The sequence below is a fragment of the Aythya ferina genome (assembly GCF_964211825.1).
Source record: "Aythya ferina genome assembly, chromosome: 14".
NCBI lineage: Eukaryota > Metazoa > Chordata > Aves > Anseriformes > Anatidae > Aythya > Aythya ferina.
The window spans coordinates 15337305-15349667 of NC_140312.1; the positions used below are offsets into that span (position 1 = coordinate 15337305).

At 44.0% G+C, this 12363-nt stretch overlaps 1 protein-coding gene across 3 annotated transcripts in view; it reads left to right on the forward strand.

Moving 5' to 3' along the window:
- SLIT3 (slit guidance ligand 3) overlaps positions 1-12363 on the forward strand; it is a 515559-nt gene that overhangs the window by 494924 nt on the left and 8272 nt on the right. For all 3 annotated transcript variants that reach the window (XM_084535767.1, XM_084535765.1, XM_084535766.1), the window contains one exon: positions 11520-11674. In XM_084535767.1, the coding sequence (XP_084391893.1) occupies positions 11520-11674 (155 nt within the window). The remainder of the gene's footprint in view (positions 1-11519; positions 11675-12363) is intronic.

Below are 12363 nucleotides of genomic sequence, written 5' to 3' on the forward strand. Positions count from 1 at the left end.
CCTCCTGCTCCTCCCCAATCACGTTCTTTTTCAGCAGCTCTAAGAACTGGCTGGCTGTAATGCATAGATTACATATACGCAAATTGTCAGTAGTCTATTTTGTTAAGCAATTTGATTTTTTTTTTTTTTTTTAAAGAGGTGTTCATAAGCTCTGTGTACAGCTGCTTTAGTCACCATTTACCTGTCCTCTGCACCACTCCGCCTGTATCTCCCAGGAGCTCTCACTCAGCTGAAGGGGACCAGAGGGAAGCAGGAGCTGGCGGGCCATGTTCATCCCCACTGGCTGCTTCATTGATCAGCGGCCTTTTAGGAAGGTCTGTGCAAAACAGGACTGCAGCACACACATGTACATAAAAGTTTCCCATTATAATGCTGATTTCTTTCAGCTAATAATAATAATAATAATGTAATGCAGTCAGGAGGATACCAGTATTAATTCCAGGAAGAAATAAGAGTGACAGGATAAAGATAGTTCAGAACTAAGCAAAAAGTAGGGAGAACGATCCAAAAGGAATCAAAGTGTCAAAATACCCTCTAGTTAGATTGTAACTCTACAGCATACTGGCCTCATACAACCTCTTTCACCTCACTGTAATGGACACTTCAGAAAGATGGAAAGTAAATTCTTCCCAGTTATGACATTTTACTCAGCAGTAGAGAGTTGATCATTCCAAAGTACTTTCAAGAGCATCAAGAAGAAAGGTGTTTGTTCTTGGAATCATGCTGAGCTCTATGAGGAGCTCAGTGCCTTGGTACTTGGTTTTCATACTGGAAGAGTTCTGGTTTATTTAAAAATGATCAGTGATGCTAAAAGTTGTTCTCTACAGTAAGTTGAATGTGTCTAAAAATAACAGTATAGCTTATAACCAAAGGAAAACTGCTGCTGAAAATGTGGAAATGTACATTACAAATGTAGATTTTCCCTGTTAAAGTGAGTAGCTGGGTTGAGTTTAGTCAGTTCTATTCAGGCATTAAAACTGCTCAGCCAAATTAAAGCTAATTGTGAACTAGTTCTTCCAACTCAGTAGATAACTTCATTTAGCTAGTGGTCTGTCTGTAACATATATCTTCTAGTGAGAGCATCAGAGAAACCATGACAGTGGTCTTGCCAACTCCTAAGCCCTTACAAACCAATGCTGATAGCAGTACACCTTCTGAGCAGCCACTTTGTTTTCCACATGTTGGAAACCTGCTCTTGTGCTGAACTGTTTCCAGTGAGTAGGCAGTAGGAGAAAGGCATGCAAAGGTATTTTAAAAGAGTCATAGAAACAGAATATCCTGAGTTGGAAGGGACACCCAAGGATCATCAAGTCCAACTCCTGGATCCACACAGCACCACCCAAAAATCAGACCGTGTGTCTGAGAGCATTGTCCAAAGGCTTCTTGAGCTCCGACAGGCCCAGGCCATGACCACGTCCCTGGGCAGCCTGTCCCAGTGCCCAACCACCTCTGGGTGCAGAACCTTTCCCTAACCCCCAGCCTGACCCTCCCCTGTCCCAGCTCCATGCTGTTCCCTCGGGTCCTGTCGCTGTCCCCAGAGAGCAGAGCTCAGCGCCTGCCCCTCCGCTCCCCTGTGAGGGAGCTGCAGGTCGCCATGAGGCCTCCCCTCGGCCTGCTCTGCTCTGGGCCAAATAAACCCAGGGACCTCAGCTGCTCCTCATATGTCTTGTCCTCCAGACCTTTCACTACCTTTTTAGCTCTCCTTTGGACACTCTCTGATAGTTTTAAATTCTTTTATTGTGGTGCCCAAAGCTGCCCATAGTACTGGAGCTGAGGCCGCAGCAGTGCAGAGTAGAGCAGGAAGGTGTTTTCTTAGTGTACCACAAGCTGTTAATCCAGTAGTATATTGCCAGAGTTGGTTAATATTTATTACTTCAAAGGAAGGCTGAAGAATACACAAAATACACAATGCTGGAATAAGCCTAGTCATAGTAACTTTAGAAATTTCCTATCTGCTAATAGCTGGCTTGTGTCTTGAACTGTGAGGTTTTTGCCTTACAACAAAAATGTAGCAAGCCAGTAGAAGAAGTTTGGCTTTTTCTGCCTATAAATTTCTTGTAAACATGATGACTAACACAAAGTATAGATGTGTACCAAGTGTGATAGATGTATATAGCCTGTTTATACCAAGTGCCTCTGGATTCAATAGACACACTCTCTGCTGGAGGACGTGCATGCAGAACTGGCACTGAGGTTGATCATGGAGGTGCAGCAGAGAAATTCTGTGCACAAGAATTTCTGTGCTTCTTCCCAGTGCAGAAATGTGGCCCACCACTCTGTATTTGCCAGCATGCTCCAATGCTGCTAGAAAAAGTAGGTAAGGCAACTGCTATTTTGGTTGTCAGACAGCAATACATTGTGTCTTGTGGAAGGAGAGACATACAATTGTAGGTACACAGCCACAGATAAGGTGGTAACAATTTCATTTCCTAAACATGTGTCAGGTTTCTGAATAGACACAGATTTTTTTTACTTGGGGCTTAGCCTCCAATTGCAGGTTTGGTTTGGTTTGGTTTTTTTAAAGGAAAAAAAAAAGTTTATCATTCAAATTTGAAGCACATTTTTACATGTATTCTGTAATGGCCCTGTTCCCTGACATTAAATGGCAGGTACTTAGATATTTTTCAGAGCTAAAAAGATGATAGATGGTGTAAAGTGTCCTTTCTGACAAACTGACTTTGTGAAGACTCTTGATAGCTTTCCTCATCAGAAACTGACACTTGATAACCAGCCGAACATAAGAGCTGTTTTCACTAGCGTGTGCTCCTGGTGCTAAGAAGCAAACCCAAGCACCCTGTTTTGTTCCGAGTGCTGGCAGAGCAGCTGGGGCTGTGCTGCAGCACATCCTGGCATGTGCCACAACCAGAAATGTGCAGTGATGGCTCTCGCTGAAGAGGATGTTAAAAAAAACTCTCGCCAGGGGAGTTTTAGGTTAGATGTTAGGAAGAACTTCTTTACTGAAAGGGTTGTTAGGCATTGGAACAGGCTGCCCAGGGAAGTGGTGGAGTCACCATCCCTGGAAGTCTTTAAAAGACGTTTAGATGTAGAGCTTAGGGATATGGTTTAGTGGGGACTGTTAGCGTTAGGTCAGAGGTTGGACTCGATGATCTTGAGGTCTCTTCCAACCTAGAAATTCTGTGATTCTGTGATTCTGTGATATGTAGCACTCAGTGCTGTGACTGGCCCTGCTGCTGTGCTAGCACCTGCCCTCCTCTGTGCTGTCTGCAGTCTTTTTATTTATTTTATTTTTTTTGGAAGGGTGTATGATTTAGTGAGTCCTGCTAGCATTGCAGAATCTATATGTGATCATTTTTACACTCTGTATTTACTGTATTTTTTATTTTATATAATGCATGTTCAGTGAATATATCAGTGAAACAATAGCTCATTGCACTGCAGTACACTGTGTGCCGTGACGTGTAAACTTCTTCTGGTGAAGTCAGATGTGAAGGCATCAGTACTGTGACCCCTCATTCAGGAGGGCCTCAGACTTGAAGAGCTCAGGCTATTTTTATTGCTATTACGCTTGTGTTTACCAAATTCTTGGTTAGCAGAATGAAGTATTCAGCTCTGCAGGGACATCGTGATACTGCAGGAGACTGGCACAGGCTTCAGCTCCCCAGCAGAAGGGCTGGAGGGATGTGTCAGCCCTTTTGTCCATATCAGGGGCACTGTGAGAATTTACTGCAAACAGTGTTTACACTGGCCATGAATCTGCCCCTTTTATGAATAATCTACAGAAAGGGGTCAGGATTGTGTTAATTGCGTGTTGCAGGGGTATAAAAAAGGTCCTTGCTTTTCCGTTAGAAGGTCTGTAATACAATAACTTCCACAGTTGGCAGGGGTGCTGCAGGAATTGAGTTATGACTGGGAATTAGATATGCATAGGCCGGCCAAACGATCATTAAGGGAGATACGGTAATCAGCTGCCAGTGTTTAAGGGCTGTAAACACCAAGAAGAGAAAGATGGCTTATTTGGGTGGTCTACAGAGTAGTAAGAGAAAAGGTATAAAAACCAAGCAAATGAAAATGGAGGTAGCAAGGAAGAAAAATCTTACTATTGAGTGCTCTCAGCCTAGGAGACCTACCACTGAAGTCATGTAAAACAGGACTGAACATAACAAGAGAGTGTATTTTAAGCTGAAAGTGAACTTGAGTGCTTTAATATATCTTTTTCACCTCTTATTTCCCTAGTCTTGTGTTTCGTTAGCATTTTTCATGCTTTTTTTCTCAACATGTGGTTTTTATTTGGCTTCTGAAGATGATAGTGCTTGAAGTGATGTGTTGTTATAAAAGTAGCACAAACACTACTCCAGTTATGATTTTGCCTTTGTTGCCATGGAGTTTAAATCTGTTTTAGGCCGAGGACTGATTACAACTGGAACTAAGGGCAGGAGGTAACCGTAGCTTGGAAAGGTAAAAAATCATCACCACTGATACATGAAAAAGTTTTGCAACTCCCAAATCGCTAACATCTCACTGCCTTTCCCTGCAGCTCTACCTTGTGTTTCTTGATTTTTAGTACCTCTTCTCTAGTGCCTGCTCTTCCTAAGTGTTGTATGCTCATTAAGCTCTTTTGGACAGGTATTTCTGGTTATTCCCTTCTACTCTGAATGCTTTCAGAGACTGCCTAAGTTCAGTGTCCCCAGTCACATACCTTCTTTGTGTTGCTTTGTTCTGTGCTTCAAATGAGGCATGTCCCCATTAAGACTGAGGTCAGGAAAATCTGGAGGCTGTAGCTAATGAATTGATGTCCTCATCTGCATAATTGATGGTTATGCATTTCTGCAGTGACATGGTTTGCTGTGATAGTTAAAGCTATTTTTGTTTTTGACTTCTCTGCCCTGCTGTTTCCTGCTGCCTACACTAAAGGTATATTACATGTCAGTGAAAAAAAACTAACCCCAAAGCCCAAATTTTACAAGTTAAAATGGAATGCTTTAATCCTTTAATGCATTTCTATTCGCTGGCATATTTACAGTGGCTCAGCTCTAAATCTCCCGTGTGTATTAGAGCAAGGGGAGTCAGTGTTTATAACATCTGTGTGTGCTTGGGGCTGGAGTAGAAGGGAAAGAAAATACAAGAGGAAGAAGGGAAACAGATCAAAAATGAGAGTGGAAGTCAGGTCTTTCATACATTCCTTGGGGATTTTTGTTTAATACACATCCTTTTCCCTTCATTTCGTCATATTCTGGAGTCTAAGCCCTGGTGGAGGCCATGTCTTTGGCCTGTGTATGCAGTGCCCTTATCATGGGACCTTCTGTTCATCTTGCTGGAATTGCTCTGACAAATGAGGCCAACTCCAAGCAATATAAAATGTTAACGGCTCTTTTATATACCTCTCTCTAGTGCCCCCCTCCCCACAAGGGCAGCTCCAAGCTTTGTGCCTGGGCACAGAGGCAGCAGGAGGTGCTGGACCCAGAGGTGTTCTCCTGAGTTTTGGAAGCTGTGCTCTCCCTGAATGCTCAGTTTAGCTGCACTGCTCATTTGGATTGCTTTAGTTGTCGACCATTTGCAGGAATCTTACCCAGATAACAAAAACTAAAAGCAATATCCAGGTGGTTGAAATTTCACAGAGGTCCACATGTCTAACTTTCTCTTGTGTGCTCTTTCTCACCGATTCTTTTGTCAGTACAGGATTTAGACCATCTGAATCAATTTTCAGAGGTTTTCAGAAGTGTTTGCTTCCCTCCAGTGACTAGGCACAGGCACCTGCATAGTGCTTCTCTGTACCTGATCACATATCTGAAGTGCTGTGGGACAGCAGCTGAACAAGGTGATTCAGTACCCATGAGGAAAAGAAGAAATCAGGGGTCCCCAGAGAAAGTAACAGGCTACACAGATCTGAACAGGACATCACAGCATACAGCCTGAGTGTATCTGGAAAAGCTGTAATTTCCATAGCCTTATGAGTTAAGCCATCAGGATCAATAAGCAGTTGAAAGTGATACTTTCCAGGATTTTCTCATATGAGGTTCAGCAATGATGGGTAATAAAAGGCACGATGTTCATATTAACTCAATATGCAGACTTCACTGCAATGCGAAGAAACGCTGTTTGTTGCTTGAAGATTGTAGTAACACTGAAACCCATTCCTGAGTATACTGTTGCTGCTTTTGTGGTGCCTTTGTCAAGGAGCAACAAGCTGATCCTGTCAGTATTTTCCTCTTCTTTTGGCCAAATCCGATCAGATGTCATGGCCAGTGTCGGTTAGTGAGTGTAACAAAAGGTTAGGATAACCGTAACAAAAGCAGCATAAGGGATTGTGCAAGACATGACCAGGGTTATGAGAGGAGGATGCCAAAGAAGAGAGAGGTGTGGGGTGCTGGGGGCAGCTTGGGCTGCCCTCAGCGTTCGGCTGCACGTTAATTGCTTATCCTCAAGGTAGGCGTTTTAAGGCACCAGAAGCGATTATGTATGGAAGGGAACTGAAATGGTTTCTCACCGTCAGATTTGTAACAAGACTCAAGTGAAGTCCTGTAAAAACTGTGAGTATGGTCTAGAAAATGTTTGTGACAAGGTGGGCCCCTCACCAGACTGTTTACTGCGGTAAGAGAAGCAGTTCCTGGGTCCTGAAAAATCTTTTCATTGTACATAGAACATGTGGTTCCTTTTTTATATATTATTTATGTATTTATTTATTTTATTATTTTTTAGCAAGTTTCATTGTTAAATTACTGGAAATCCTTGCTGACCCTTCAAATGTTTACACTTAAAATGTAATCCCTTCCTTTTTACAACAGTAATGTATTATAATGTATTATAAACTATCTAATATCCAGTAGTGGTGGCCCAGAATGCTGCAGTTGGAAGTCAGCTAAAAATTCACGACTGTCTTCTTTAATTGCTTGGAAAATATCAAAACCTAGGACTTGGTTTGTTAGTGCCCCCGAGAAAAGCAGCTGGCTCGAGTCTAGCAGTTGTTTGGCTTCTTCCTGTGGGCCCTTTCCCCTCTCCCTTGCTTTGCTCAGACATATTATTTTAATTTAATCATGAAGCACAAAAGCCCTTGCAAAAGGGAAGGAGTTGGGTAACGTCAAGTCAGCTGCCAGGTATGCGATGTTGCGAGATCTCAGCAAATACACTTTGAGCAGGGAGCCAAGGTAAAGCTGCCGTATGTATCAGCCTGTGAACGTTCCCCCGGCTCGGTACCGGGGAGGGTGCGGTGCTGAGCTGTGGCCGGAGCTGTGAGGGACGACTGCGGGGCCGAGGGGAAGCAGCGGCGGCCCCCTCAGCGCGGCCGCCTCAGCGCCACCCCCTCAGCGCGGCCGCCCCGGGCCCGTTGCGCGGTACCGCGGCTCCCTCTGGCGGTCGTTGGCCGCCGGTTTAGCCCTCGCCGCGGGGCTCGGCGGAGCCCCGGCGTGTTTCTTCCCCCCGTGTCCCCGCTGCAGCCCCGTGCTCGCCACCCGCTGCCGGCCCCGAGCCGAAGGGCCCGGGAGCGCTCGGCCCGTGCCCTCGGCACCGCGAGGGCTGAGGAAGCTCAGCAAATGGCGGGGGCCGGGGCGAGATTTATGTACCACAGGGTGCGTGCCCCGAGCCCACCTGATCCCCAGAAAGAATTCAATTAAGATTTTAATAAAGCCCGTGCCGAGAGCTGGGTCAGGAAGAGGCCCCTTGAAAAAAAAAAAAAAAAGGCCGAGCACAGCAAGTCTGTGCTGGGAGCTGCGTCGTGATGCACTGTTCAGCGTCTGTGGCTTTCTTCCCTTCATCTCCAGCCAAGCCACTGTCTCCAACTGTCTCAGACGATTGCTGAGTCTCCTAAAGGCCCAGCTATATAAGAGGCTCTGAGGAGAGTTCGTGTAGCATTTCCCTCAGCACTGGTTTCTCCCCCAGTGTTGTCTCTGTCTCTCTCAAAATCCAAAGACTTCATAACATCTTTCTGTCAGCAACAGCGATGTGCTTTAACACAGATATCCCCTGGTGGGATTTTCTACCATCCTGGCTGTCCGCATCCGGCTTTTCTATCATGTGTTAGCATCTTTTCAAAAAGCAAACCAGTGCTTTGCCTGTTCTGACTTCATCTGCTTTACAAAATTGCAGTGTTGAATGATGGCTGTAAGTTGCACAGTTTCTCACGGTCCAGGCACAGACTATTTTTATTCAGAGTTAAAAAGTGAAAAAGTCAGAACCGAGTAATTTTCATCCACACATACACACAGACGGGGACACCTCACTCCCTTTCCAGTGAAAATACCAGGCCTGGGTATGCTGACAGGCACGAGCACCGCATGGGGTGGCTGCTTCCATTGCCAGGACACACAGACTTTTGTTTGCCTCATAGTCAAGGCTCTCCTGCATAATCTGGAAAAAGCACACACTGTGGAGGAGTAGGTGATTAATGCCTGTGAAATCCTGGCCCAGGGAAGAGCCAGCGCTGCCAGATGTGATAATGTTGTCCTCTGACAAATGGCCATAGCTTGGCCTTCCTCAGATAACAGTGTAGTTTTGTGCACTAGCTTTGGATATTGATCCCACCAGGGAAGGGTTCCCTGTCGTGCAGCCATCCATCCCACCTCCTCAGTGCTCAGCTGTCAGAGCCAATGGGTTTTGGCTATTCTTCTTCCTTTCATTGGCACTTCTGCGTAGCCTAACCATTACAAATGTGCATTTCCATTTGTCTAGCACCTTTCAGCTGAATGTCTAAGTACTTTCTACATATGAATTAAGCATTGCAACACAGCAGTTAGATATGCAGGGAGTGCATCGGGATCATCCAGTTGGTACATTGCTTTTGCACAGCTGTTTCTTGTAATGTGGCAGATACTTAGCAGAATTCAAGAATATCTAAACAGCAAGCTTGGACCAGCTGTTTTCAAACTTACTAGAGTTGTCAATCCATAAAGTAGTCTGCTAGAGGTGTGGGCCCCAGTACAGGCAAACTCAGGCTTGTTTTTCTGAAGTGCATGCAAAGTATATGCAACCTTGGGCAATAAATCTTGTGTAAGTCCTTGTTCCTTATCTCTACCCATGCAATTCACTGCCCTTGCATTAGTCCTGATATAACTGTATTGTGAGCCAGACTGTCTACTGGATCAGCCGGAGCTGGATTTTTGTACAATGTCAAGCCTTTTTTTTCACCCCTAAAAAGTACTTAAATCAGTATTATGAGCTCCAGGTTCTTGAGCCCTGCCTCTTCAGGATGCTCTCACACGTCTGAGGATGGACAGCAGCTGTGGCCCAGGCGATTTTGTGCGGGTCACAGACAGGCAGCTCAGTCAGCAGAGCTCCCTGCCTGCCACTTTGTGGCAGAACTAACTTACCTCACGTTTATGTAAACCCAGCCAGTAAAGATGCTCGTACTGCTGTAATTTTGCAATCTGTGTAATAGTATGTGAACTTTTAACGGCATATGTGTTTGTGATTCATCCCCAAAACCTGTGCGGACCCCAGCACTGTCATGGGATGTTAGTCCAGCTCTGAAACAGCCGTGCTCTCTTCTCAGACAAGCAGGTCCTCAGAAATACCTCACTGCTGACCTGCCTGACATTACTTATGTATAACTGGTTATGTCAGGTCCCTTGTAAAAAACACTGCAAAATTAAACTTATTTCAGGGGAAAAAAAAAAAAATCTGGTCATTTCCAAGCTATTTAATTTGTTTCTGAAGTTGAGAGCATATTTCCATGCCACAGCTCCTTAATGTATTGGTTGGGCAGGACCGGGCAGTACAGATGGGTAGCATGTCACATAGTTTGATAGGTGAGTCCATCTAAAAGGTCATTCCTCTTTAGAGATGAGTTACTCCTAAGTGTGCCTGTTATTTTCCAGTGATAGTAAAGAAAATCTGGCTAAATAGCTCTCAGACCTCCACATCTGCATTGCAGGTTTACAAAATACCTGAAAGGAATCTGACATTTGAACTTGTAACTTACTGAGAGAGGATGCAGAGCATATGGGCCATTTGAATGAGCAAAACCCATCCTTTAAACCTACCTTTTACATTTTGAAATGACATTTACCACTTATGTCACCATCCCAAACGCAGGCTGTTAGCTCAGCAGTGTCTCAGGATGTCTAAATCCCACTGCTGGTGTGTTGTGTCTCTATCCTTAGGTGACAGGACCAGCAAGTGAGCTGCCAGGGCGAGTCTGGGCAAGAGGCTCACAGGCCAAGCATAAGGCGGGTTGGCAACACTGTACATGTGGGCAGTTTACATAGCTCATAATTTAATTTCTGCTGCTATAGTCTCATTATGCACTAGTGTTTGCGTGTGTGTGAAACAGGTTGGGCCATTTACTTACATGTAGTACATGTAGAGCAGCGGAAAAGTCATATTGCTTCTGTAACTATCTGCTTAAATTGAAACCCTCTTTTACTCAAGCAGGTAATCACAACCTCTCTCCCTGTTTTTAGAAGTACAACGAAGTATCAAGTTGTTTCAGAGAATTAGCATGCTTGAAAGCTGAAGCTGCCCAGAAAATAAAAAATGATAGAGCAATACAAACTGAATTGTACTGCTGCACCTGTTAATTTCTGTGAGACTGAACTGAAGATGAGGATTGTTTGTGGCACAGACTAGCAAACAGCTGTTGAGTTACCTGACTCATTGTGAGCCTAATGCATTCAAAAATCAATGTTCAAAATACCTGAGCAATAAACACGCAGTACCTTTAATATCTTGCTTGCTCAGATGACTGCCTGGTCCCTGCCTCCCCCCTGCCCCAGATTTCCTGCTTATTCTCAAGCCTCATTCTACACCTAAATGTTTCTCAAAGAGCAGGAGCAATTTGTCAGTTTTCCTTGCATTCAGGTAGGACTGTATTGTATTGAACAAAGCATCCCAGTCCTTTACAAGCCCGGAAGTCCTGAATTCCTTCTCTGGCTTTAAGTAACTGGTCCTGTCCTTCTGCCTCAGATTTTAGTTACAAGACACTTTGGCTTTGTAAGGAAACACTGGTTTCAGAAACCCCTGCTGTCTCTTGCCCTACACTGCCATCTCTCACAGGCACTGTGAAAAAAAAAAAAAAATAGTTTAAACTAACCATACAAAACTAAACCTTTTAAGTGATTGGGCTTGTTACGTAGGCACCAAGCAGAGTGACACAGGAGCAGCAATCTAAGAGCAGAAAACGGGATGTTTTCATTAGCTTTGTTGCCAAAGCCAGTAGATCATGTGGCTAAATCTCTGTTCTTATGCCTTTGGAAACACAACTACAATAGTTACTATTCTGACTTTGTGGGACAGTTGTGAGGATTAACTGGCAGATAAGTTGAACATGTGCGTAAGCACAAGCTTTTAATCAGCTTCCTGGACAGATACAACCCTCAATTGCTGTGAGGAGCTCTTCTCTGCGGTGTTACATATCTATAGATACTGTCTTCTCAAGTCAGACACCAGTGATGTTTAAATTTGTACCTTGGAAGCTCATGCTGGAAGAAATGTTGGGAACACAGTGACCATAAAGGAGCACGGAATAGGAGTTCTGCTTTGCAAGCCGTAATATAAGGAGATAGGATGTCACAGGAGCACAGGCAGTTCATTGTTAACATCATCCATTTCTCTCTTTCTTTTATTTTTAGTGTGGAAACGGTAAATGATGGGCAATTTCACAGTGTGGAACTCGTGATGCTGAATCAAACTCTGAACCTGGTGGTGGACAAGGGGACTCCCAAGAGTCTAGGAAAACTCCAGAAACAGTCTTCTGTCAGCCTCAATACACCCCTCTACATTGGAGGTACAGTGAGTTGCTCTGGACTTTGAGATGTTGTTTGTAATCTTTAAAACCAAAAAACACAGAGATTCTTTTTTTTTTAAAAAAAAAAATGAAAGTATTGCAAACAGTCACTGCAGAAAAGCAAATCAATTGTCAGTAGGTTTAAATGTACTATAAATGAGGCATATTTCTCCTGGAAATTTTACAGAGGTTTAATAGATGGGGGGGATTAAATCCTCCAAACAGTGGTAGCACACCAGCTGACTAAACACTTTTTGGCTAATAGTTTTCTCATTGGAAACTGAAGCCAGAACAATGCTTGAAAGATTTTGGAATTGACTAAACTTCTTTTAATAATTTTTTTTTTTACGGTCAGGGGAATTTCTGGGGAGGAAGGAGCCAAGTGGGGCAGGGAGCAGATGCCCAGAATAATGAGTATCCCACTGATTAGGTGTCTGGAAATGAAAGACAGGATGAAGTCTGTGCTTTGCCTGATTGATTTTGTTTTTGCCAGACCCCCGCCAATTCCATTCTGGACTGAATGTTGGAATCTCTTCTTTTATGTGACATGGAGTTCTTGTGTTGTGCTGTTTTGTTTTTCTCTAGACGGCCTATTCTAAACACAAAACTCAGCAGAGCAAAAATAGACTCAGAAAGTCTATTCTGTAAGCGTTCTTCTAACCAGATCAACAAAGCCAATAGTAGAAACC